A 27,756-nucleotide genomic window follows, 5' to 3' on the forward strand; every position below is an offset into this window, starting at 1 on the left:
AAACAAAACAGAATATGATCAAATATGATCAGGCTAGTGCATAGATCAGTGCCACACACTAGATTTTGGGTGTATTTTGGTCTGTTAGAGGAACGTGCCTCCTAAAATTTTAAAGAAAGAAATACTTCTTTGTGTACAAAATAAGTGTTGATATGATGAAGGGATGGAATATGACTGTAAAATGAAAATTATAAGAAATTTTATAAAAGGAATTGATAAGAAGTTTTTTGAAAAAAGAAGAAGATTAAAAAAAAAAGGGAGAGAATGTGATCAGGCAGGAGACTAGAACAAAGCCATATAGTAGTGTTTTAGGGCATATTTTGATCTGTTAGAAGACATTGTATCTCAAAATTTTAAAGCGAGAACAACTTATATATATATATATATATATATGTATGTATGTATGCCAAAAATAAGGCTAACGACTGTGAAGGGATAGAATATGACTCTAAAAATGAGAAATAAAATTTTTTTTTAGAAAAGGATTCATAAGATGTTGGTTGAAAATAGAGAAAAAGAAAAATTAAAACAAAAAACAGTTTAAAAAATTAACTTTGAAAGACTAATGATTCATGGCAAAAAAGCCATGAATTCTATGTGCGGTATTCCCCTAGCGCTGTAGTTCTCCTGTTCTCATTGATAGGTAAGCTTGGTCTTGGCTGGCTGTTCCTGTTGATCTTCTGGGGGAGGGGCCTGTTGCTGTGGTTCCCAAATGACTTTGCCGGAGGCGGAATTGCCCCGCCCTTGCCTGTCAGGGCTAAGTAATCTGCTCGGGTTTGCTCTCAGGAGCTTTTGTTCCCTGCAAGCTCTCGGTACAGCTCTGGAGGACCAGGGTGAAAATGGTGGCCTCCCAATCTCCACCCGGAGGAGCCGAGAACTCGGGGCCCCGCTCCTCAGTGCGCCCCCAGAGAAAAGCAGTCACTCCCGTGTCCCCAGTCTCTGGCCGCACTCCGTGCTCACCCGGCCTGTGACCGAGCGTTTCTATGTCTGGCACCTGACCCCGTGTGGAGTCTCCAAACCCAGCAGATCTCTGCGGTGCGCTCCCGCGCCGCTCCACCCCGGGAAGGAAGGGGAGTCTCCCCAGCTCTGCCGCTTGTTGGGTCCCTGCTGGAGGAGCAGTGGCCCGACTGGGCCGCGGATCACAGTTTATGGCAACCCCGAGCTGAGAGCCCGTCCCGGCTCCGATACCTGGGAGCTCTGCCGCACTCAGGCACCCCTGTCTTTCTGTGACCCCAAGGGTCCTGAGACCACACTGTCCCGGGAGGATTCCACCCCCCGCTTAGCCACTGGAGCAACGTCCCTCAGCAGAGCTGACTTCTAAAAGTTCCGATTTTGTGCTCTGCGGCTCTGTCACTTGCTAGAAGTGGCTGAAGGAGGCCCCCTCCCCCGCCGTCTGTCCTCCCGAATATCGCCTCGGATTCACTTCTCCGCAGGTCCTACCTTCCAGTAAGTGGTCACTTTTCCGTTCAGAGAGTTGTTGCTATTCTTCTCTTCAATCTCCTGTTGAGTTCGTAGGTGTTCAGAATGGTTTGATCCCGGGGCGCCTGGGTGGCTCAGTCATTAAACCTCTGCCTTCGGCTCAGGTCATGGTCCCAGGGTCCTGGGATCGAGCCCCACATCGGGCTCCCCGCTCAGCGGGAAGCCTGCTTCTCCCTCTCCCACTTCCCCTGCTTGTGTTCCCTCTCTCACTGTGTCTCTGTCAAATAAATAAATAAAATCTTTAAAAAAATGGTTTGATCCCTATTCAGCTGAATTTCTGAGACCAGAGGAAATCCAGGTCTCCTGCTCCTCCACCATCTTGCTCCGCCTGCCCCCGCCCCCCGCCGTGATGCTGTTTTGAAGTACGGTGTTCACAATGATGTGGTTTTTTTTTGTTTTTTTTTTTACTTTTTTCTCCCATACTTAATTGTGTTTGATGACTTCTGTCTTAGACAAACTTCTTCCAAACCTGCTTCGTATATATGATTTCCAAAATCTAGATTTTATTACTGTTATTTTGTAGATTTGGCATCAGACACCAAAGAGCTATGGCCTGTGTGTAACCTTGTGACAACACAGAATGATGAGCAGTACTTCTGTTGAGAAGCCTCCCCCCCACCCCCACCCATCCCATAAGGGCCCTTGTAGCCATAATGAAATGTCAAATGAATAACTTTCATGGCAAAAGAAATAAAAAAAAAAGAAATCCTCATAGAAACATTTCAGCAAAGCCTGCATTTTCCAAAGCACATTCTATAGCATTCCAGTATCCTGAGATTTTTAAAGAGTTTTGTGGTCGTATAAATTCATGAAGCACTGTGGGCCAGTTTTTCATCTAGGTTCCATGGTGCATATTGGCGAATTGAAGAATCTGAAAAGTTCTGGGGCCATGAAAATGCTTTCATTTTCTTTAATTCTCCATGTTCCTGGCTGTGAATTTCCCACGCCTTTACCACCCTCTCCAAACCCCAGCACTTAGTAACGTCCGACAGAATACATTTGGGAAGATGCTGCAGAAGAGAATATTGCTTTCCCAATTTGGGGACCTGGAATCCTGGGAGTAATCATGAGGCAGGTGTCACCCAGTCTGGATTTCAGTGATAACCAATAGTGGGAGCAGCTTTCACCCAGAAATTTATGAAAGTGATGAAAATAATCTGTTTACCATCACAGAGAGTTTCATTCAAATTCATGACTATCTTCATTCCCTTAACTAAGGTTCTGGAATTCCCCTTTACCGGGATGGGTGAGACATGGCTGACAGCCTGAAAGGGACATTTCTGTTCTCGTCCTGGGCCATCTCTCCCAGGAGACCAGAGGGCCCTCTCCTTCTACAAGGGCTTTAATTACACTGATTTAATATTGATTTTTCCTTTCTATACATGAATTTCTTCCATGAGCTGCTTTCAGGAGGATATTTTTCTATTCTCTAATGTTTTGATTTTTGCTGTATTTCAAACCATTTTTACATATGCCTAATTTCATTTAATTGTCAGATAATGTGGTTTGTACAGTTTCTACTTGGGGTGAAATTTGGGGAATTTTTAAAAAAGCCCTGTATATGATTAATTTTTGTTACAGTTCCATGGATGTTTGAGGAAAAATAAATGTTCTCTGTAGAGACAAAGTTTGACCTTTATCTGTAAAAACAATATTGTTCAAACACTCTATATCATTATGTTTGTGCAGCTGATTTATTCAACACTTTCCTAAAGAGTCTCCCATTCCTCGTACCATTTTTACCCCTTCTGCCTTTTTTGCGCTGTATATTTCAATCTGTGTTATTTGATTCTTAAGATTTATGAGTTTTATATGTTCATTGTGAATCGTGCCCTTTATCAAAATAAGATTTTTAAATCCCATTTAATGTACTTGGTCTTAAATATTACTTTGTCATATATTAACGATTGCCATGCCTGCTTTAATTTATGTTTGCTTATCCTTTAAGTTTCAATATTTCTCTCCTAAAATATTTTAATGGAGGCAAACAAAATAGATCATTTAAGAGTGCTTTTCATACACATTATGTATTTTTCCTTTCTTTCAAAGTACTTCTTATATACAATATGCAATGGGATTTAAAAAGGTGAATCTGGAAGTTTTTGTCATTTAATAAGGCTGTTTAATCTATTTATATTTACAACAAGTTTTGGTGTTACTTCTGTCATTTTGATTTTATCCTATTTTCCATGTCTTTCTTTCTTGCTTGCTTGCTTTCTTGCTTTCTCTTTCTCTCTCTCTCTCTCTCTTTTTCTGACTTCCTTCCTTCCTACTTTCCTTCCTTCCCTCCCTCTCTCTTTTTTTCTTATGCAACACGGACAACCTTATTTTCTTTGACTTTTTCCTCCTTAGTGTTTATAATTCTACTAGTGTTTCCCTTTTTGTTCTTAAAAACATATTTGAGCCTATATTTCTCTATCAATATGAACAGCTAAAATTGAGTATTTCCTATATGATAGGCACTTTTCACACACCGTATATGGCTAAATTATAGCAACCACTGAATGAGGTGGGTATTTTTATATTCCTTTGAAAGATAAGAAAACTGAGTCACAAGGAGGCTAAGTACAAAATTTACATACCTTTTCCAGAATCTACAGCTCAAATTCGAATCAAGGCAGTTTGACGTAAGAGCCTACCCTCTTGCTATATTACCTTACTGTTTTCAAGGATGTTATGGTATCACTATGTCTATGTAAGTTAAGAAAGTTCATATTTTGTTTTAATTTATTCTTCCCTTGCACATCTCTTTTTTAAAAGATTTATTAGAGAGAGGGAGAGAGCACAGTGGGGAGGGGCGGAGGGAAAAGGAGAGAGAAACTTAAAGCAGACTCTGCACTGAGTGTGGAGCCCAATGCACACATAATCGATCCCATGACTGCGAGATCACAACCAGAGCAGAAACCAAGAGTTGGTTGCTTAACAGACTGCACCACCCAGGTGCCCCTGCACATCTCTCTTAAAAATTTTTTTTATTTAAATTCAATTTAATAAACATATAGTGTATTATTAGTTTCAGAAATAGAATTCAGTGATTTATCAGTTGCATATAACACCCACTGCTCATTATGTCAAGTGCCCTCCTTAATGCCCATCACCCAGTTACCCCATCCCCCCACTCACTTCCCCTTCAGCAACCCTCAGTTTGTTTCTAGAGGTTTGCCTCCCTCTCTGTTTTCATTTTATTTTATTTTTCCTTCCCTTCCTCTATGTTCATCTGTTTTGTTTCTTAAATTCCACAATGAGTGAAATCATATGGTATTTGTCTGTCTCTGACTGACTTATTTCGCTTGGCATAATACCTTCTAGTTCCATCCATGTTGTTGCAAATGGCAAGATTTCATTATTTTTTTAAATTTATTTTATTATGTTATTTAATCACCATACATTACATCATTAGTTTTTGATGTAGTAATCCATGATTCATTGCTTGCGTATAACACCCAGTGCTCCATTCAATACGTACCCTCTTTAATACCCATCACCAGGCTAGCCCATCCCCCTACCCCCCTCCCCTCTAGAACCCTCAGTTTGTTTCTCAGAATCCATAGTCTCTCATGGTTCATCTCCCCCTCCAATTTCCCCCCCTTCATTTTTCCCTTTCTACTATCTTTTTTTAATTTAATTTTTTTAATTTTATTTATTTTATTATACACAAACAGTGAATCATGGAACACTACATCAAAAACTAATGATGTAATGTATGGTGATTAACATAACATAATAAGATTCTTTTTTGATGGCCGAGTAATATTCTATATATACACACACACACACACCATATTTTCTTTATCCATTCATCTATCAGTGGACATATGGGCTCTTTCCATATTTGGTTAGCTATGGTGGACAGTGCTGCTATAAACATTAGGGTGCAGGTGCCCCCTCAAATCACTATGTTTGTATCCTTTCGATAAATACCTAGTAGTGCAATTGCTGGGTTATAGGATAGCTAGCTCTATTTTTAACTTTCTGAGGAACTCCGTACTGTTTTCCAGAGTGGCTGCACCAGTTTGCATTCCCACCGACAGTGTAAGAGGGTCCCCCGTTCTCCAAATTCTCACCAACATCTGTTGTTTCCTTAGTTGTTAATTTTAACCATTCCTACTGGTGACTGCATATCTCTTTTTAATTTCATTTCAGAACCAGATGATATTAAGATTTGATAATCTTTATTTTTGCCCTACATAATTATTTTTATAGTGGCATTATTATATTTCTATATATTTACATTTGTATTATATTTGTATTTGTATTGTGTACTTGTATTATTATTTTATATTTGTATATTTGTATTTTATGTTTGTATTATGTAGTAACCATGTTTTCAGTAGTCATGTAGACTCATACCTTGTTTAACTGGACTGTCCTATTGTTTCTTAGGTTGATTTTGGGGCAGCTGAAGTATGTCTTCAAGTTATGATTTAAAGATAGGATGATGTGTTTTCTGAGCTCTTGCCTATATGAGTGTATGTGCCACATGTGCTCATGCACAAACACTTGACTGGTTATAGGTTTACTGGATAACAATCCTTTCTACTTTCAAACACTAAGCAGTACTCCTGGCATCTAGTGTTGCAGAAGGAAGTATGACCCAAGTATGATTTTTTTGTGTGTACATATATGTCCATGTGTAGGTTTATCTACACAAACACAAACACACATACCTACTTTTTAAAAGAATCTTAATGGTAGGGTGCAACCCCCGATTCTGCCCAGTAAGGAGTAGTGGTGTTGATTTTAGTTAGATTGGCAAATACACAAGACGAGGCTTTCCTAGAGCCAAACTTACTCATCCTTGAGAAAGGACACAGGGCAAGCAACCACACAATATGCATGGAAAGGGCTTAGTGAAGACTCCCAGGTATGGCTTCTTTGGCCCTAGTCACTGTTGACTAGGGAAGTGTGTGGTCATGAGAGATGAAGTTGACCCTTGGCCCCAGGGTTTCTTCAACTTTCATACCTAGGTAGCTACATAGGCCTTTTTGTTCTGTGGGTCTGTGTACATATACTTAGTTAATCAGCTTGTCTTCTCAGGGGTGTGAGACTACCTCCCAATCTCCAGCCAGTACATGTCAACAATATCTGGTACGCATTATTCAATGAACAATCCCAAGAATGAAGTACAGAGGCTTGGTTGGGTACATAGGCCTCAGTTGAATTCTCCTTTTGAATCTGGAGATAGACATGCTCCTTCTAATTCCATTACTTAGTATTGCGTCAAATGATGGTCCTAGAAATATCACCCAAGCGACCTGTTTCTAAGACAGACATGAGTTTATTGTTTACCTTGGTGTGTTGGGCTGAACAGTGGTCCCCCAAAGATGTTCACGTCTCAATCCCTGGCACTTGCGAAGATGTCTAGTACAAGAGATTTTGCAGATGTGATCGAATTAAGGGTCTTGAGATAGGGAGATTCTCCTGAATTATCAGGTTGGGTCCAGTGTCATCACAAGGGTCCTTAAACATGAAAGAATGAGACAGAAGAGTCAGAGTCAGAGTCAGAGGAGAGGTGGGGATGATGGGATTGCTGGTGTTGGAGATGGAGGAAGGCACCATGAAGCAAGGAATGTACATGACCTTTAGATGCTGGTAAAGGCAAGGGCATGAATTATCCTCTAGAACCTCTGGAGGGAGTGTAGTTCTCCCAGCACCTTGACTTTTGCCCAGTAAGGCCCATTTTGGACTTTGGACCTCCAGAACCCTAAGACGATTAATTTGTGTTGCGTCCATCCATTAAATTTGTGGTAATTTGTTAATAGCAGCGAGAGGAAACTAATATACGTGCAAGGAAGAATGTGACAGAGTCTGGACAGTACCTCAAAAGGGGAAGGGAGAAGGTGGGATATTTATTAAGTCTTTAAAGGCTTGTTTAAGAGAAGGTTTCTTTAATGTGGGGCTTGATTAGCATTGGTTAAAGGTCATGATACAGTGGTTTAAGATTGGGGGACACTGTAAGGCAAGGATCTTGAGGAGAGGGGCTGTAAGGGTCTTGGATCAATGAGTCAGTTGTTGCTTTCTGTTGGAGAGTTGATGAGATGTTCCTGGAATGAACAATAAATTTATTTGCGATTTATATTTTCCAGGGCAAGAGTTTCCTGGACTAGTAAAGTTTTGTTGAGGCAGACGGAATAATAAAGTCAGTAGGCTATGTGGGGGTAGATGATTTGGGGTCTCAGTTGCAAAGAGTATATGACTCAGGTTCAGATTTTCAGATATCCCCGAGGCTAGTAGAAAGGTTACAGAGGCATCTGGTAATCTTCTCTTTCCCCGGGACTTTTTCTTTCTCCTTGCAACTCGAATATTTCAATAGAGTACAAGTAGGTTTTAGTCTGCACTTACCCAAATGCTAGGATTTTTACTTAGTTTAGAAAATTCTTTTTCTTGTTTATTTGTGAATTAATTTGCTGCTGCTGCTGTAACAAATTGTCACAAACTTAGTGGCTCAAACAATAAGCTTTTCTTTTGTTTTATAGCTCTTCAGAAGGTCGACATGGGGCTCACTGGGGCAAAGTCAAGGTGCTGGGGCCCCATTCCTTCTGGAGGCTATTGGAGAGAATTCATTTTCTTGCCTTTTCCAGCTTTTAGAAGACACCATGTTCCTTGGCTTTTGACCCGCTTCCCCCATCTTCAAGCCCTTAATGGCAGCCTGAGTCCTCATGCTGCCATCTTTGGTTCTCCGCAGATGGGACTAGTTCCCTGCTCTTAAGCACTTGTGATTAGATTGGCCTCAGCTGAATCAAGTGGTATAACCTCCCCATTTCAAGTAGACCTTAATCCTAAATATATCTGCAAAGTGCCTTTTGCCATGGAAGGTAACCTATTTACAGGTTCAGAAGATTAGGGTGTGGATCTTTGGGGGAGCTGTTAGTCTGCCTACCACTTCCAGAGTAAGTCCTTTTCACACGTAAGCACATCCTTTACTTTTTGAGGGAACTGCTCCCTTTTTCACAATATATTTTATGTATTTTCATAGGATTCATGTTTGTTTCATTTACTTAACAGGCTTGTGATTTGTCAAAAAAAACAAGGTGGGCGGTTTCTCCTTGGCCCTCATACCTTCTTGATTATAGTGAAAACTTTAGCTCTTTAGCTGGAAGGATTTTGTTTTGTTTTGTTTTTGTTTTTTTTAATTTGACAGAGAGAGAGATAGAGCAGGAACACAAGCAGGGGGAGTGGGAATGGGAGGAGCAGGCTTCCTGCCGAGCAGGGAGCCTGATGCGCGGGGCTTGATCGACCTGAGCCGAAGGCAGACGCTTAACGACTGAGCCACCTAGGTGCCCCTGGAAGGATAAGTTTTATACACTGATGTTCTTGTGCTGGAGGGGGCTGTTCTCCCTCTGGTTACTGTGGTTACTATGTCCCTGTCATCAGGGTGTGCAGTGTGGGTGGGAGGAAATCTCTTAACCTCTTTCTGATCAACCCCACTGTTGGAGCTAGTGAAAATATAGTCAGAGGTCTTAAATACTGTTGAGTCTTAGTTTCAATGGCTAGCCCATTTCTGTAGCTTTCTGTATTTTAAATGAGTGTTTGAATGAGAAGGTAGGGGAGGGGAAATTAAAAAATTAATCACTACCAGTTCATTGTTCTCTTCATCTAGCATCCCACCTGGATCAATGCTTTGTATTGTCCTTGGATGTGCTCACAACACTCTGTATAACTCTTGGTTCTAAAGTGCTTCATGCTGCTGAAGCTCTCTGTCTTATGTTCCCAAGTGTTCTGGGTATGCTCTGTCTTCATGGACACATTCTCTCTATGCCTCAGTGTTGGGAATAATGCTGTATGCCCTGCCCTCTTGCTTTCAGTGTGACTTGAAAACAGATATTCTGTTGTGCAGACATGTGCAAAAACTAGGTTTCCTGTTCAGCTTCCCTGAACTTCTAACCAGTAGGAACAGCCCCCTTGTTAATCACTTACTGCTCAATATCAGGCACACTAGGTGAAGAAAAGGACTTCTAACCTATAGGGAGATAGTGAATATAAGCTCTGTTGCCATTTTCTATTGTTATAGTCAGAAATGTGTCATGAATCATAATCGCTTCTGTTTCATTTCTGCTCCAGACTCACCTTGACATCCTGGAAAAAAGCGTGAACCCTAAGCAAGTCTACTTACGCCAGGATGTTCTCTGCCAGACGCTGGGAGGGAATTCGTGTCCATTGGTGACTATCACGGCTATGCCTGAGTCTAATAGTGCTGACCACCTGGAGCAGTTCCGTGAGTAAAAAATGACAACCCTCTTTGAATATGTGGTGGTTATGGGGCGTCCTCACAGCCTTGGATGCTCCCTATCCTGTTGAGATCAGAAGCTTCATAAAGGCCTGGGGACTAGTCTGTCTTTATAGAAATGCACTCCCTACTCTTGGTACAACATGAAGGGTAAATATTAATGTTGCCCTGTTGTTAAAGGGAAAAAAAATTGCAGACTGTCAGGGAGAGGAACTGGAGTCACACTTGCCAGCCAGGCCCTCTTCTGCCCATGCTCACTGCCATTATACGGATCCCAAGGACAGACAAGGTCTGGAAAGGAAGGAAGTTGAGTTTTGGAGCCCTGGCTTAAGAATCCCCTTGATGGCTTGAATACCATTTGGATCTGAAGGGCTGACAATGAGGAGGAGGCTCTAGCCAAGAACTGTCCAACCAAACCAACACACAGGCAGATGCGCACACGCGCGCACACACACACACACACACACACACACACACACACACACACACGTGCCCCTGAAATGTTAGAGCCCTGAGCACCAGTGTGACTTATCTGTAACCAATTAGCTTTTAAAGTTGGCTTCTGATATATTTTAGACCTTAGATAGGCAAGAAAAACCTATCAGGATGAGGGCTGCTTTGCAATACAGAAAAATCTGTGAGATGAAAGAAAAGACTGGGGAGTGAAAAATCTGGCTAATTTATCCCCAGAAGATGCAGCCTTACCTGATGAAGTGCTAACCGCGTTCAGGTGACTCTTTGGCGGATACAAAATGTAATTTCTCACACCCCATCAGCATCTGACAATGGATGCTTAACAACCTGGCTAATCAACAACTGATTATCCCATCTGAATTAATGAGGCCCAAAATGCTTTAATGAATAATAAGGGATTTTCCAAAAATTCTCTTATGTGTTTCATGAATTTAAGAGCAATTTCTGTAACAGTCACGGAGTCCTCTGCTCGCACATGAGCAGTTTTTGGAAGTTAGAGACAGCGATCCTTCCAGAGCAACCTTCACTGGATGGTTATTTATGTAAGAAAGCAGATCTATGTAAGCCTGTGTTCTGGAGTTTCAGTTTCCAAATAGGAGCTAGGAAAGAGCCCAACATATGATCATGGGATGGAGCTGCCTCGGCTTTCGCATTTTTGGGTATGCTGACACTGGTGCTTTTGCTGGTGTCATAACTAGAAAGATCATTTCCTACTTGAAGGAGAGGACTTGAAACATGGTAAAGATCCCTAAATAATTTGGCACTCTGAAATAGTTCAGTTAATAAAAGAAAGAAAAGAAATCTTAGCACACCCTTCTAGGAATCAAAGGAGGCTGGTTTCTGTCTGCTGCCTAAGATTAGTAATCCTAAGTGCGTTCTCCTCTGTATCCTTACAGTTTTCTTTCTTAAACGTGTGCTGAGGGGTGCCAGGGTGGCTCAGCTGGTTCAGCAGCTGGCTCTTGGGTTCGGCTCAGGTCGTGATCTCAGGGTCCTGGGATCGAGCCCTGCGTTGGGCTTCATGCTCAGCGGGGGATCCGAGTGGGCATTCTCTATCCTCCCTCTCCCTCTGCCCTGCCCCCTGCCTCTCTTCCTCTCGAATGGGTAGATAAATCTTTAAAAAAAAGTGCTGATATGTCAGCTGTTGTTCATCTCAGATATCATGGGGTGCCCTGGTGGCTTCGTCAATGAAGCATCTGCCTTTGGCTAAGGTAAAGATCCCAGCGTCCTGGGATCAAGCCCCATGCCAGGCTCCCTGCTCAGCAGGGAGTCTGCCCTTTGCCCCCTCCACCCCCGCTCATGTTCTCTCTCTTTCTCTCTCAAATAAATAAATAAAACCTATAAAAAAATGGGTGTATCCTGGATAGGAGTTGGGAGGGCCCAAATGATGGTGCCATGAATGCTGTTCATTCTCCTTGGGGCACAACAGACTTGCAAGTGACAGTCATTGAGCTCGACCCAGAGGAAACCAGGGGTCTGCCCCACAAGAGAGGATGAATGAGAGCCATTCTTCATAAGTGTGCCAAACGCACAGTGGCCCAGGTCCCATGCTTAGAAGAAGGGCCGTGCACTTTGCTTCAGTTCTTAAAAAGGTTTTCCACAAGAGGCCCTGCATTTTCATGTTGCAGTGGGCCCTGCAAATTGTGTAGCCAGTCCTGAGACTAAGCTGACGTCACACAGCTAAAATGTGACAAAAGCTGGTGCCCTGATGTGCTACCATCCTTATCCTCTATTGCCAAGTCATGGAAGGCGAGTTGCAACCTACCTTGCTAGTACACTGAAAGTCTTATTTGTATGCACTGTGCAGCTGGTTGGTATCTTTTGTAATGGTTGAAGTCATCCATTTTACAGATGAGGTAAGTGGAGGCTCAGGGAGATTCACTGCCCCGCTTCGTGGTGGTGCCCAGTTGGTTTCCGATTTTGTTATTCTGATTTCCAGAGTCCATACATACAACGGATGTCCTAACACAGTCGTTTGAGGAGGTGTTCTGGTTCCACTCTGATACAGAACTTTCCCTCCTCCCTATTTCGTGTCCTTACATTATTAGAAGCTAGCTTAGCTGTTAAAGCTGTTAAAGCTGTCAACTTAGCTGTGGTCACTAAGTTGACCACAAATGAATGTATTACCCTCCTCCTGCTCACAATGAATTTTATTTTCCTTTCCTAACCCAGTGGAAGCCTTTGCATGGTGGATGTTTCAGATATTGTGGCAGGGAGGCAGGAGGAGAGGACATTCAGACCCAGTACAGATTGGGTGCCAGTACAGAGCTGAGATGGCGTGGCTGGGCCATCATACTGGGAACAGAGTCTCGAACTATGGACTATAGGTGCTGGGCTACAGAATAAATGATTTCCTTGGCAGGGTACTCTCTCTCTTTCTCTCTCTCTCTCTCTCTCTCTATATATATATATATATGTATATATGAATATATGCCATTGCTGGGTTTCTGAGAGAGAAAAAAATCCAGCACAATATCAACACCACCTACCATCCAAATTGCAATTAACCATGCCTGTAAATCAGTAATAAAACCACTTAACTTCCTTTGAGCCACAAAATGGGATGCCTTGTTTTAGGACAGAAAAAATAGCAAATGAGCCAGCAGCTCAGGACTCTCGTGCCTGCAGGCCTCCATCCAGGGGAGCTCCAATAGTCTCACTGGCTTCCCCCTCCCAGGGACTAGGTGAGTTTCAGGTTGCAGGTGTATTTAGCTGTGATTTGGCTACTTTCTGGTGCAGTGGCTGCCACTCATCCCTCATCAGGAGGTGTTTGTGCACTGAAAGACTTTCTTTCCATTGTGTAGGGTTATCACTTCAGTCTGATTTCAGAAACCCAAGAAATAAGAGCATGGCTCTGGGGCCCAGGGAGAAGGCTCCTTGCTCGAGGCTGGATCCCCTGGTGGTCGGGCTGAAAGTCCCAGACCTAGAGATGATCAGGACAATTTACTGATTACTTTTACTCCTTCCCAGGGTCTGAGCTCCAGAGAGTCTCCTAGAAGGATTCATTTGGCTTGACTTATTCTTCTGAAGCATTTTTTTTTTTAAAGATATTTTCCTGGAAACATTTAGCCTTATTTTCTTGATAAATATATTTGCAGGTCAGTGGTAGCCCAATTTCCCGGGTGCATCTTTTATTGCCGTCTGGAGAATCGAGGGCCAGTGCCTCCTCTTGGTGCTCCCAAGCGAGGAAACTCACTTCACACCTCAGAGCCAGAATGTTGGCGGAGCTCCACGAGCAGTCACTCTCTGCCCTTTTCAGTGGGAGAGCAAACAGGAAAGTTGTCTGAGAAATTGTCCCTGAAATCATTACAGAGGAGACGGGCTTGAAGAGAAATTCATGATAAAAGGAACCGTTACAAAAGGACAAGCCGCTCATTCTGGCTTCAGGCTCTTTAGTGGATGAGGTATAGGGGGATTAGCAGGTCCAGGTATTGCTACCTGGGAGGGTTCCAGATGTCGGAGGAGCCCCGGACCTGTGGGATTTGTAGAACAGAGTGTGAATGCGGAGTAAACAGCATCCAAAAGAATGAGGTGGAGGCGCCGCCAGGTTGGAGCAGAAGGCATCCCCTGAGCAGGTCTGGGGACAGGTTTGGCAGGTGAGGTTGATCCCGGAAGTTGCTTGTAGTGCTTTCTGAGACTAGGCTCCCTTAGCTAGTGGTGTTCCAGCATAATTACCCGCAGCACGGTTAGATCCTTCATACATCATATGTCAATAGGTACTTTGGTCTGCTTTTTGGATTTGCACTGAAGGTCACTGTTACTCAAACCCTAGTGGAGGTGGGTGAGAAACCCAGAGAGCAGAATGGTCCTGTGTTTCCAAAGCCCAGCCATTCCCCCAGCCAGGCCTGCTTTCTGCTTCTTACAGAAGAGCTGCCTCTGCTGTCACAGAAGTTTTTCCACTTGTCCTTATCTCTATTTTGCATATGGCAAAGTTAAGGCTCATTATAGGTGAAAAAGCAGCTGGAGGCCACCAGGGTGTAAAGTGGGGGCTCAGGGAGGAGACCCCAGGCCTCTAACTCACAGTTCCAGGGTGGAGCCCTCCTTCAGGATCTGCCCTCACTGGGAGATTTCCTGGAAAGGTGCACAAACAGGACATACTGCTGATTAAAGACCACCGTCATATTGGGGGTTCCATTTTCTCCACATTTCCCCAATAACCTCATATTCTAAATTACCATTTCAATCCAGAGGAAGTTGGGTCCCTTTGTAGTTTGGGGAGCTATGTCTCTGTGATGGATGCTTCATTTTTTTTCAGGAGCTTTATTGCCAAATTTCCCCCCCTTGGACAATGATGCCTTTAGATGCTGTAACAATATTGTCTTGGGGTGCCTGGCTGGCTCAGGGTCAGGTCCATGACCTCTCAGGTCATGATCTCAGGGTGGTGAGTTAACCCCTCATTGGGCTCTGCATTCAGCAGGGAGTCTGCTTGAGACTCTCTCTCTCCCTTTCCCTCTGCCCCTACCCCTCTTGTTCTCTCTCTTTCGCTTTCTCAAATCTCTCTCCCCTGCCCCTAACCCCCTAGTGCTCTCTCTCCCTAAAACAAAACAAAACAAAAGAAAACAAAGAACAATATTGTCTTGACTGTTCTCAAGAGTTACCGGAGTGGAGGGACTGATTTGTGGGAATTTTCCGAGGGAAAATGCCATTCTCTTATTAGAAACTCTCATTCTTGAAGTGACTCGTCACCGACTGACTCACTGACTTCCAAGAAGTCAGGAAACAACAAAGGTGGATAGGAGGGGGTGGACTTGCTATTTTTGCAATCAGAGACACCTCCAACCTGCAGTTATCATAACCAAAAAGAGCAGAGCATAACCTTTGTATGTCTCTGGAGGTGAGATGATCTTACTCCACCACCACGGTCTCCTGTGGCTCACGCACAGTTCTTTCCAGGGGCCCTGAGGTGGGGGAGGCAAGAAGCTGCATTTGTGGTCCTTAAAGAATAGCTTTCTCTTTTTCCTTTTCTTAAAAATATTCTCACAAAAGTAATGTTCTATTCAGCCTGCCATTATGCTAAAAGCTTTTCCTTGGAAGACAATAGCTGTTCTCAGAAAAAAGATTTATACGGGGTCCCGAGGGTATAATGAGCTACCACACGGCACCTGCCTCTGGTTGGGAGTTGTCACTTCTAAGTGGTTTTAAATTAGAATGGAGTGGAAAAATACACAGTTACAGAATTCCCCTTTTGGCTTCTTTGCAAATCATTTTGCATCCTCTCTGGCCTTTGTCTCTTTCCGAGACACCTGATCAGGTGTGAAGAACAGAGCTTTCTGCTGAGGAGAGCGAGAAGTGACAGAAGTTGTCCAAGGAAAACAGAAACTTGAGTGAAGTGAAAACCTCTCCCTCCCAGAATTTTCTGGTTTTTTTTTTTTTTTTTTTTGCCCACCCTCCTAATCCCCACCAGACATGTGGAGCCAAGGATTACTAAGGGATCACTGAATTTTAGAGCTTAAAAATCTGCGAAGACCATCGAGTCCAGATTTCTTCCTTTTTTAAAAAAATTTATTTTATTATGTTAGTCACCATACAATACATCATTAGTTTTTGATGTGGTGATCCACGATCCATTGTTTGCGTATAACACCCAGTGCTCTACGCAGAATGTGCCCTCTTTAATACCCATCACCAGGCTAACCCATCCCCCCTCCCCCCTCCCCTCTAGAACCCTCAGTTTGTTTCTCAGAGTCCATCGTCTCTCATGGTTCATCTCTCCCTCCAATCCCCCCCCCTTCATTTTTCCCTTCCTTCTCCTAATGTCCTCCCTGCTGTTCCTTATGTTCCACAAATAAGTGAAACTATCTGATAACTGACTTTCTCTGCTTGACTTATTTCACTTAGCATAATCTCTTCCAGTCCCATCCATGTTGGTGTAAAAGTTGGGTATTCATCCTTTCTGATGGCTGAGTGATATTCCATTGTATATATGGACCACATCTTCTTTATCCATTCATCCGTTGAAGGGCGTCTCGGCTTTTTCCACAGTCTGGCTATTGTGGACATTGCTGCTATGAACATTGGGGTGCATATGGCCCTTCTTTTCACTACATCTGTGTTTTGGGGTAAATACCCAGGAGTGCAATTGCTGGGTCACAGGGTAGCTCTATTTTTAAATTTTTGAGGCACCTCCACACTGTTCTCCAAAGTGACTGTACCAACTTGCATTCCCACCAACAGTGTAAGAGGGTTCCCCTTTCTCCACAACCTCTCCAACATTTGTTGCTTCTTTCCCTGTCCATTTTTGCCATTCTAACTGGTGTAAGGTGGTATCTCAATGTGGTTTTGATTTGAATTTCCCTGATGGCTAACGATGATGAACATTTTTTCATGTGTCTGTTAGCCATTTGTAGGTCTTCTTCAGAGAAGTGTCTGTTCATGTCTTCTGCCCATTTTTCGACTTGATTATTTCTCTTTTGGGTGTTGAGTTTGAGAAGTTCTTTATAGATCTTGGATACCAGCCCTTTACCTGTAGTGTCATTTGCAAATATCTTCTCCCATTCTGTAGGTTGCCTCTTTGTTTTGTTGATTGTTTCCTTTGCTGTGCAGAAGATTTTTTATCTTGATGAAGTCCCAAAAGTTCATTTTTCTTTTGTTTCACTAGCCTTTGGAGATGTATCTTGAAAGAAGTTGCTGTGGCCGATGTCAAAGACGTTATTGCCTATGTTCTCCTCTAGGATTTTGATGGATTCCGGTCTCACATTGAGGTCTTTCATCCAGTTTGAGTTTATCTTTGTGTATGGTGTTAGAGAATGGTCGAGTTTCATTCTTCTGCATGTGGCTGTCCAATTTTCCCAGCACCATTACTGTCTTTTTTCCATTGCATGTTTTTTCCTGCTTTGTCAAAGATTATTTGACCATAGAGTTGAGGGTCCATATCTGGGTTCTCTATTCTGTTCCATTGGTCTATATGTCTGTTTTTGTGCCAGTACCATGCTGTCTTGGTGATCACAGCTTTGTAATATAGCTTGAAATTGGGCAACATGATACCCCCAGCTTTGTTTTTCTTTTTCAACATCTCCTTGGCGATTCGGGGCCTTTTCTGATTCCACACAAATTTGAGGATTGTTTGTTCCAGCACTTTGAAAAATGTCATTGGAATTTTGATCGGGATGGCAGTGAAGGTATAGCCTGGGTAGCATAGACATTTTAACAGTGTTTATTCTTCTGATCCATGAGCATGGAATGTTTTTCTATCTTTTTGTGTCTTCTTCAATTTCTTTCATGAGTGTTCTGTAGTTCCTAGAGTACAGATCCTTTACCTCATTTGCTAGTGAGGGACTGAAGCTCAGGGGTTGGCCTGACCTGTCTAGGGAACCTCGCTGGCTGATGGCAGAGGTGGCCCCAGGCCTTAGACCTCTCATCTCCTGGTGGAATCCTCTTCTTTTCCTTTTCTGTAAAGCATTGCTTCTGATAAGTATTAGAACTAATAAATGAGGTACAAGAACGTAAAGACTTCTCTCTGTGGACATCTTTAATAAAAGGAGTGAGAAGGAAGAAACCGAGCTGTGCCCTTTCCTTGTCGTGGGATTTCCATCTCTTTAGGCAACCGGGGCTAGGAACCATGGAAGATATTGGGAATATGAAGGTAAATATCATTTAATCCTTGTCATTGAGGCACTCACGACCTATGTGTGAGGTAGGGACGGTGTGTGTGTGTGTGTGTGCGTGTGCGCGCGTGCATGTTTGGGTCTAAGTCATGTTAACAGGACATTATGACACAGCAGGTTAGACCAGAACAGGTGGATAAACACAGCTCATTGTAAGCAGACAGAAGAGAGCATTTACCTGCATGGTAGAATATGATTCTGTGGGAGACTTACACCCACAAGGGTGGGCTGTATAAATCCCATGCGTGTGGTGGTTTTATATTGACGCAGCTGTCAAAGAAACCTCAGTCTGAAAACCCAAAACCATTTGAAGAACTATTTGTATCTCTCTTGAGAAGACATGACAGGGCGAATATATAAAACACATCCCAACCATCTTAAATTTGTCCTCGTCTTTCTTACTGTTATCAGTCTGTATATACATAAATGGTCAGTCGCAGTAACCCTCCTTTTTTCAGTACGAAACCTCAAAACTCTATGACATTTTGACTGGTTGAGTATCTCCTTTCTGCTTCCCATTTTCACCTCGTTAGTCCAAGGAAAGGAAGGCCACGAATTCTCTTTCCTTCTGAGGCTGGTTGAAGGGGTTGGGGAAGATTGTAAAACTTTTCAGTTGACTAGCTTTGCTTATTCTCTACCATGTAAGTATTTTGGTCTCACAAAGTTTTTACATTATATCTTTTGGCCCTCATAGTTTGCTTATGAGCTGAAGAAGAGAATAATTGTTATGCCCATTGTATAATGATAAAACTGAAGTTCAGTGTCATTTGATCTGTATCTTGAAGTCAGATGGCCATATGCAGAGAAATGGGAGAGTGTCTTATTTATTTATTTTTTTGTTTGTTTATTTGAGAGAGAGCATGTGTGTAGGGGGGAGGGGCAGAGAGGGTCTTAAGCAGACTCCACACTGAACATGGAGCCCAACGTGGGGCTCAGTCTCCAGACTCTGAAATCATGACCTGAGCTGAAACCAAGAGTCAGAACTTAACCGACTGCACCACCCAGGTGCCTTTGGGAAGTGTCTTTTCAAGTAAAAAAAAAAATAGCATTTGCAGAGGCAGGGAGGCCTGGAGATGATACTGTGAGGAGGCACCATGGCTGGTCGGGAGTAAGATGGTGGATTGATGATAGGATCTGATGATAGGCGAGAAAGGTAATTAGGGCTGAGTAGTAAAGGCCGTTATTTTTCATGTTAGGAAGTGTCTTTTGAAGGCAATGATGGGCTAATAGGATGTTATTAAAAGCAAAGAAATGAAAAGATCAGATTCGTTTTGGAAGAAAATTTAGTGGTGGCAATGTGGAGGGAAGTCCAGAGTGAGGGGAAGTAAGATGACATTGACCCTGACACAGAGGAATTTTTATGCATTTAGACCCCAGATTCAGACTCACTGGGTGGGGGGGGGTTCCCTAACCTTGGCTCTGCCATTTATCCGCTTTGTGACCTTGAAAAGGGTGCTCAAACACTCTGTGCCTTGGTTTCTCCATTTATACACTATGAGTAATAAATAGTACCTTCATCATGGGGCAATCTGAAGATTGTAAAGGGCTTAGGACAGTGCCTGGCCCATAGTGAGTACTCCAGCAATAATAACAATTGTTAGTCATCTAGATAGGTGATGAGGTTTCCAAGGAAGATAAGTCTGTGGAAATGGGAGGGAAGGGTCTAAATGTACAAGATAAGTCTCCATTAGAATTGAGAGGTCTTGGTGATTGGTTGGGAGTAGGGATAAAGGGCATGGAGTTGAGGTATTTCTACTCTGGGTATGGATGCACAGTGTAATGCCACCAAAAGCATGTATGAGAGAGCAGGGCTTCTTGCAGGCTTAAGGAGTTCAGTTTTGGAAATGTTCATTTCCAGAGGCCTGCAAATTATGTAAGAACTCATGCTAAACATAAATAATAAAGTCAATATGCTATAAAATATCTATTTCAGAGGGAAATAAAATTTGTATTACCTACATAATTTTCTCAATTAGCAGGGATACTAAAAGTTGACTCTATGTGGTTACCATGGCAGAAACATGTACTGTATTTCATCAACATCAATCAAAGAACATTCTATTCTATGTGTGCTCATGAGATAGAATTTATATCCTTTAAGGGAATTAACTCTTTACAGAGTATGTACACATGATTCATTGTTCCACATAACAGCTCTGCAAGGTAAAGAAAGAAAAGAATTGTATTTATTATCTTCATTTTTAGGTGACAAAAGTTGAAGCCCTAGAAAGTCATATGAGGAGGAAGGGCTAGAGCTCCAGTTTCTCCCCAAACTGTCTGGAACTTAAGCCCCGTATTCTGCCACATGTTTCAGCTGTCCAATAATGAGAGAGAATCCTTTGCCTTCAAGCTGCAATTCCTTATACGTAAAGAAGAATTGTTTATACTACAACTCATATGTTTTAGGATTCTCCAAATGTATGAGGGCATACGTGGTCATGTGAACATCAATAACCCTTGTGATTTTTGTAAAATCTCAATTTTACTGTCTCTGCAAGACTCTGCGCACCTTTCTCAGCCGCATCTTACCCCTTTGTCACTCAATGTCCTTCAACCACACTAATCTTTCTGTTCCTTGAACACAGCATCCTAGCTGCCTCCCCTGGGCCTCTGCATTTGCTGTTTCCTCTGAATAGAACACTTTTTCTCCATAGCTTGACATGGTCGATTTCTTCTTGTTATGTATTCTCTGCCTTGCTGGATCACCCTATTGAAAGTTACTCCTCCATCCAGAGCCCCCTGCTCACATGACCCTGCTCTTTTTGCTTCATGGCCCTGTCGGCTCCATGAGAACACAGACTGTATGCTATAGTTTGTCACCATTGTTTCTCTGGGGACTTAGAGACCCTGCATACAACAGGTGTGCACTAAATATTTGTTAAACAAATACCTGAAATCCAGGCATCTGTTCTTGTAACCATCCACAATGTAGGAGCATTAACCTCTCTTGAGAAGTTACCTCTTTCCTGGCTGTTTCTTGGGGTACCCAGCCTCAAATTTGCTTCTAAAGCAGCCATTGGCTTTAGTCGACCCTTATGAGCCACTCTCCATTCTCCCTGACACTTGGGCTTCTCTTGGTTGCCCGCTGTCCTTGCTACCGTGAAGGGACCCTGGCAGCATCATTGCTGGGTTTCCAGAGAGTTGGATCCAGACCTCTGGGCCACACCTCAACATTACTTGGCCCAAAGTCTCCCCGAGTTTCCTGTGGCAATAAGCTCCTTCTTCACTGGCAGGGCAGGAACAGATGGCAACCATGTCCCATTATCCAGATACTTTTCTCTCTCAGGGTCCCTGTGCCTAAGGAACAAAAACGAATCCAAACTTCTCCTTTGTCCTCCAGACCTAAATGCAAAGGTTTTCATATCTATCAACACATGTTCTGAAAGGTGGCTCATCACCAACCCACTAGCTCCCAAAATAGTCAAACCCAGACTGCCAGATTGTGCTAACCAGATGATACTCTGACACATATATATTGTGGAAGCCTCGCAACACGATCATGAATGTGTTATTAAATTTCTCATTACAATAGATGGTTTTTAATACAACAAAAACAGTGCAATTTATTTTTATGGATATTTACATATGTAGAAAACGTATTAAGACCATGGTGAGAAAAGATACCAGGTTCAAGACAGTGATACTGTCTGAGGATGGAGCGAGCAGAAGGAGAAAGGGAAATGTCTCTTAAATTTATTGAGAAGTTTGTATTTTTCTTATGGGGGGGATTTCTATTTCTATTTTTTTAGGTTTATTTATTTATTTATTTTTTAAAAAAAGATTTTATTTGTTTTAGAGAGTGTGAGCAGGGAGAGGGGCAACCGGCGAGGGAGAGGGAGAGACTCTGAAGCAGATTGTGCTGAGCATGGAGCCCGATGTGGGGCTCAATCCCATGACCCTGAGATCAAGGCCTGAGCGGAAACAAAAGTCAGTTGTTTAACCAACTGAGCCACCCAGGCACCCCAGAAATTTGTATTTCTCAAAGAAAAAGAGTTGTAAGGAAAATCTGCCAAACTGTCAACTTTCAAACCTGTATGGGTAGGTACATGGGTGTCTGTCATATAATTTTCTTAGCATCTACAACTATATTTATATTTCCTTTTTAAAATTTAAAAGTTAAATTAGAAAGTGCCAACATACTTGTTGAATAAGTTTGGTAAATTAGAGTAAAATGTGAAAATGACCTCGTATTTCTCCTGTTACTTCTCCCAAAGTGATGGCTGCTGACAGTCTCATGTTTATTTTTCACTACACACACACACACACGCGCGCGCGCGCGCACACACATAGGCACAGGAACTCATAAATACTGAGTCTTGAAATTTAGATAAAATGGACTTACTTTCATTAGCCTCCTGACAATTCACAGCCTCACCAAACTCTATGGCATCAGTTTAAACTCCCACAAAAAACATAGGAGGTTTTTTTCCTCTATGGCTCCATTAGCAATGGATTTATCAATCTTTTACATTTTCCTACCTGTTAGTAAGAACAACAACAAAAATCCCTCCATCCATACACCATTTCAGTGTTATTTCAGTTTGAATTTCTTTGAGTGAAACTCCGGTGGTCCTTACTTTTAAGCGTTTATCATTTATATTTCTTCTTTAATTTTTTTATTAGTGTAATTGGCACATGATGTTACATTAGTTTCAGGTGTACAGCATACCTATTTGACAAGATTTTTTCTGATATGTTATTAGATGGTCTGTCTTTTTCTAAATGATTTATTTGGAGCTGTTTGCATATTAGGTGTATTCTTTTTTGTTAAACAGTAATTCATTCATTTAGCAATTATTTTTTGAGTATTGACGTTGTTCTAAGCATTGAGAACACTCTAGTGTTTGGCAGATATGTTGTTTTAGTCTGTCACTTCTTTTTAAATGTGCTTTTTTGCCTAATTTTCACGGAGTCTACTGTAACAATATTTTTCTTTATACTTGTGAGAGTAATGTGTTTGGGAAAAATTTCCCCTTTTAAAGATGGTGGAAATAAGACCCAGGGCATTAAAGTGACTTTTGCATGGTTGCATAGCTTTCTGATGCAGAGCCAGAAATTGGAATCTAAGTCTTCTATAATGAGACAAAGTGCTCTGTTTTTAATGTAATACTTAGAAAAGAATTCATGTAACATACAGGTCTAGATTAAAGAATGATAAGGTATAGTATTGAACATGCAGGTTTATACCACCCAATTTAAGAAACATAATAATGGTCCATATTTTAGCGCTCTTGTAACCCCTTCTCCAATGACTCCCCACCATTTCTGCCTCAGAGTAACTACCATTCTGAACTGTGGATTAAATGGTCTCTTGTTTCGCCTTATATTTTTAAATCACATTTTACATCTCTCTAAACAACCTCTTGTTGAGTTTTCCTGTTTAGGGCTTTACCCATACAGCATATATTGCAACTGGCTTATTTTGTTAAACACATTTGAGAGTAAACCATGTTATGTTGATATATTTGAGTCATTCATTTCTCGTAGCTGTATAATATTCCTGTGTCAGAATTTAGGTCAATTTATCTATTTTACTGCTGGTGGCTAATTGGAATGTTCCCAGGTTGTGTTTTTCTATTACAAACAGAGTTATGAACATATTACTACGTGCATGGCTCCTAATGCACGGGCAAGAGTTTTCTGTGGTATACGTAATTATAATGACTGAATCATAGGGTATCCTTTTTTTCAACTTGGTCAGGCCAGAGTTCTCTAGAATGGTTGCACAGTTTACGTGCCCACCAGCAGTGTTTCAACACGGCTTTAGTGCCATATCTTCCCCCAAACTTGGTATTGTCTCACTTTAATTTTTGCCAATCTAGTCATGTTAAACAGCATCACACTGTGATTTTAATAAGCCTTTCCCCCATGTCTAGTGACATTAAGCATCTTTTTATATATTTAGGGGCCATTTATGTTTTGTTTTTCTTAAATACCTATTTTATCTCAGTTCTGTGAAATGACACATTCCACTGGGTAGTTGCATTTATAAATTCAGTATAGCATATATACGTATGTCTAATCTGCTTAATCTTTGCTATTATCTTGATGAGATTATTGATATTGTATTGCCATTATTTTAGGATTGGCTTTATTGGAGTGTAATTTACAGCAGTAAAATAGACCTTTTTTTAGGTGTAGCATTTGATGAACATTGAAAAATGTACACAGGGGCACTGGGTGGCTCAATTAAGCCCCCAACTCTTGATCTCAGCTCAGGTCTTGATCTCAGGGCTGTGAGTTCAAGCCCTGTGTTGGGCTCCACGCTAGGCATGGAGCCTACTTAAAGAAATATAGATATATATATGCAATCATGTGACCACCATCCTAATAAAGATATGTAATATTTTCTTCACCTCAACAATTTCCTTTGTACCCCTTTGTGGTCAATTATCCCCTCTTCTATCCCTAGCCCCTGGCAGCTACTGATCTTATTTTTGTTCATACAATTTTGCCTTTATCAGAATGTCATATAAGTGGACTGTGTGGTGTCTTGGTCTGTCTTCTTTCACTTAGCATAACACTCATGAGATTCATTCATACTGTTTGCAGGTATCGGTAGCTCATTCCTTTTTACTGCTGAGCATTATTTTGTTGAGTGGATGTGCCATGATTTGTTTATCCATTCACCTGTAGATAGACTTGTGGGTTGTTTCCAGTCTGGCTATTACAGATAAAGCTGCTATTAACACATACAAGTCTTTCTGTGGACATTTTTTTAATTTATATTCAGTAAAGAAGTTATGTGAATGTTTAAATCTCTAAGAAACTGCCCAATTTTACAAAGTGCTTGTTCTTCCAAAGTGTTGCCTTCCTATCAGCGTTGTATGAGAGTCCCAGTGCTTAATATCCTTGCTTGTACTTTGTATTTTTATTTTTAAAATTTTGCCATTCTAGTAGGTATGAAATAGTATTTCACTGTAGAAGACTTGTATTTCCTTAGTGATTAATGATTTACTGGAGTATTGTTAAAAAATTTTGCCCATTTTCTTATAGGATTGTTTTTCTTATTATTGAGTTAGAAGATTTCTTTATTCTGGCTACAGATTCTTCATCAGATATGTGTTTTGCAAATATTTTTTCCTAATCTGTGAGTTGATTTTCATTTCCTTAAGAGTGTCTCCTAAGAAGTGGAAATTTTGAAATTTGATGACATTCAATTGTCATTTTTTTAAGCTTAGGGTTAGTGCTTTATGTATTGTAGATAAGAAATATTTACTTGACCCAGTGATTCTTGACGGGATATTTTTGCCCTTCAGGAGAAAATTGGCCATGTCTGTAGACATTTTTGATTGTCAGAACTGGAGAGATTTCTACTGTCATCTAGAGTAGAGGCCAGAAATGCTACTAAACAAACTATAATACACAGGACAGCCCCCCACAACCCACCCTAAAATGTTAATAGTGCTGAGTTTAAGAAACCTTTGCCTAAACCAAGGTCACAAAATTTTTATTCTAAAGTTTTAAAATAAAGCTTTCCATATAAGTATATATATCAAGCTGATTTTATTTATTTTATTTTTATTTTTTATTTTTTTTAAAGATTTTATTTATTTATTTGACAGAGAGAGACACAGCGAGAGAGAGAGCACAAGCAGGGGGAGTGGGAGAGGGAGAAGCAGGCTTCCCGCTGAGCAGGGAGCCCGATGTGGGCTTGATCCCAGGACCCTGGGATCGTGACCTGAGCCGAAGGCAGACGCTTAATGACTGAGCCACCCAGGCACCCCTCAAGCTGATTTTACTATATACTATGAAACGTGGATCAAGAACTGAGGTTCCTCCTCTTTTTTTTTCCCTCTTTAAAAAAGCCTACAGAGATTTTGAAATTTGAGAAGACTTGAAATCTTAACAATATCGTGTTTTCCTACCCATGAATATGGTGTATCTCTCCATTTATGTAGGCCTTCTTTAATCTTTCTTTAATGTTAATGTAGTGTTTAGTATAAACTTACTACATATATTTTTTTAGATGTACCCCCATGTATCTTACCTTTGATGCTCTGGTAAATGGAAAACATTTTCATTTTTTATTGCTAGTATATGAAAATACAATTGATTTTTGTGTATCAACTTTGATTCATGTGACTTTGCTGTCATTTTTACTTCCAGTAGCTTTTCGGGTAGTTTTTTTTTTTTTTTTTTTTTAATTTTTAGCATACAACACATGCTTGTTGACTGTGAATAAAGAATTTTATTTCTTTTTGTTCATTTTCTATTTTTAATTTTTTTTCTTGCCTTGTAATACTGCCTAGGAACTCCAATATAATATTTAATAGAAGTGGTGAGAGGAGATACTATTTCTTGTTCTTGATTAGAGAGGGAAACTGGTCATTTACCATTAACTATGGTATTATTAGTAGCTCTTTCATAGATATCCTTGAGAAAGTTGAGTTGTACTTTTGGTTTGCTGAGAATTAACATAAACATACGATTTTCCTTTTTTAACCTGATCATTTGGTGAATTATATTGTTTGATTTTCAGTTGTTGACCCAACCTTGTGTTTTTATTTTATTTTTAGTATAGTTAACATACAGTGTTATATTAGCTTCAGGTGTATAGTATAGTGATTCAGCAGTTTCATATATTACTCAGTGCTCATCAAGATAAGTGTACTCTTTTTTGAGAAAAACTCCGTTTGGTTGGAATATATTTTGCACCATGTTTATGAGGAATATTGATTTGTGGTTTCCTTTTTTTGCAATATATCTTTTTTTTTTAAAGGTTTATTTATTTGAGAGAGAAAAAGGAGCAGAGGTGGCGGGAGAGGGAGACTTAAGCAGACTCTGTGCTGGGTGCAGTGCCTGATACAGGGCTCGATCTCACGACCCTGAGATCATGACCTGAGCTGAAACCAAGAGTCAGACCCTTAACCAGCTGCACCACCTGGGCGCCCCTTCTTGCAATATCTTTATATGGTTTTGGTATCAGGGTAATGCTAGCTTCAGAAAATGAATTGGGAAGTGTTTTTATATTGTGGTAGTCTGGATAAGGCCCTTCCTCTCCCCAAGATGTTCATGTCCTAATGAATCCTAATCCATATTCATATCCTGGAACCTGTGAATGATACCTTATATGGCAAAGACTTTGCAGATATGTTTAAATTAAGGGTCTCTAGATGAGGAGACTATACTGGATTATCTGGTTGGGGCCTAAATGCTGTCACAAGCATGTTTGTAAGTGAAGGGCAGAAGGAGACTGAAAATAGAGAAGTCAGGGGGGCAGAAGAAGAGGCACAGAGAGAAGATCCTACACTACTGTCTTTGAAGACAGAGGAAAGGGTCATAGTGTCAGGAATGAAAAGAATGAAGCTCTACATGCTAGAAAAGGAAGGAAATGGATTCTTTCCTAGAGCCTCCTGTAGGAGCATCATCCTGGCCACCCCTTGGTTTTGGGTCACTGAAACTGAGTTCATACTTCTGAACTTCAGAACTACATAAGAGAATTAATTTGTATTGTTGTTTTAAGCCGCCACATTTGTGGTAATTTGGTATATCAGTCATAAGAAACTAATGCATATTATCTCTCTTATTTTTACCCTTTTGGGTCTATTTTATTTCTTTATTTTAGATCCAATTTTTCACCTGCAATTTTTCCTTCTTTCTGAAGAACTTTAATATTTCTTGTATTTTGGCAGATCCGCAGGCAATAACTCTTTGAGTTTTTATTTTTATGAAAAGAAGTTTTTATATTTCCTTTTATTTTGGAAGCGTTTTTTGTTTTGTTGTTTTGTTTGTTTTGTTTGTGTTTTTGTTTGTTTAATCCCCTGAGTTTGGAATTCTAGGTTGAAAGTTTTTTTTTTTCCTTTCAGTATGTTAAAGATATTGCTTTATTAAAGATAATGTCTTTTGGCTGCGTAGTTGCTGGCAAGAACTATGCTATAATTCTTATATTTGCTTCTCCCTCTTCAATGTTTTACTTTTTCTCTGGTTGTCCTCAAGATTTTCTTATTATCTTTGGCTTTTATCAGTTTGATT

At 41.0% G+C, this 27,756-nt stretch overlaps 1 protein-coding gene across 1 annotated transcript in view; it reads left to right on the forward strand.

Moving 5' to 3' along the window:
• AGBL1 (ATP/GTP binding protein like 1) overlaps positions 1–27,756 on the forward strand; it is a 724,399-nt gene that overhangs the window by 144,977 nt on the left and 551,666 nt on the right. Inside the window, exon 17 of the mRNA XM_035728075.1 lies at positions 9,541–9,694. Within this exon, the coding sequence (XP_035583968.1) occupies positions 9,541–9,694 (154 nt within the window). The remainder of the gene's footprint in view (positions 1–9,540; positions 9,695–27,756) is intronic.

The sequence above is a fragment of the Zalophus californianus genome, chromosome 6, assembly GCF_009762305.2.
Source record: "Zalophus californianus isolate mZalCal1 chromosome 6, mZalCal1.pri.v2, whole genome shotgun sequence".
Classification (NCBI taxonomy): Eukaryota; Metazoa; Chordata; class Mammalia; order Carnivora; family Otariidae; genus Zalophus; species Zalophus californianus.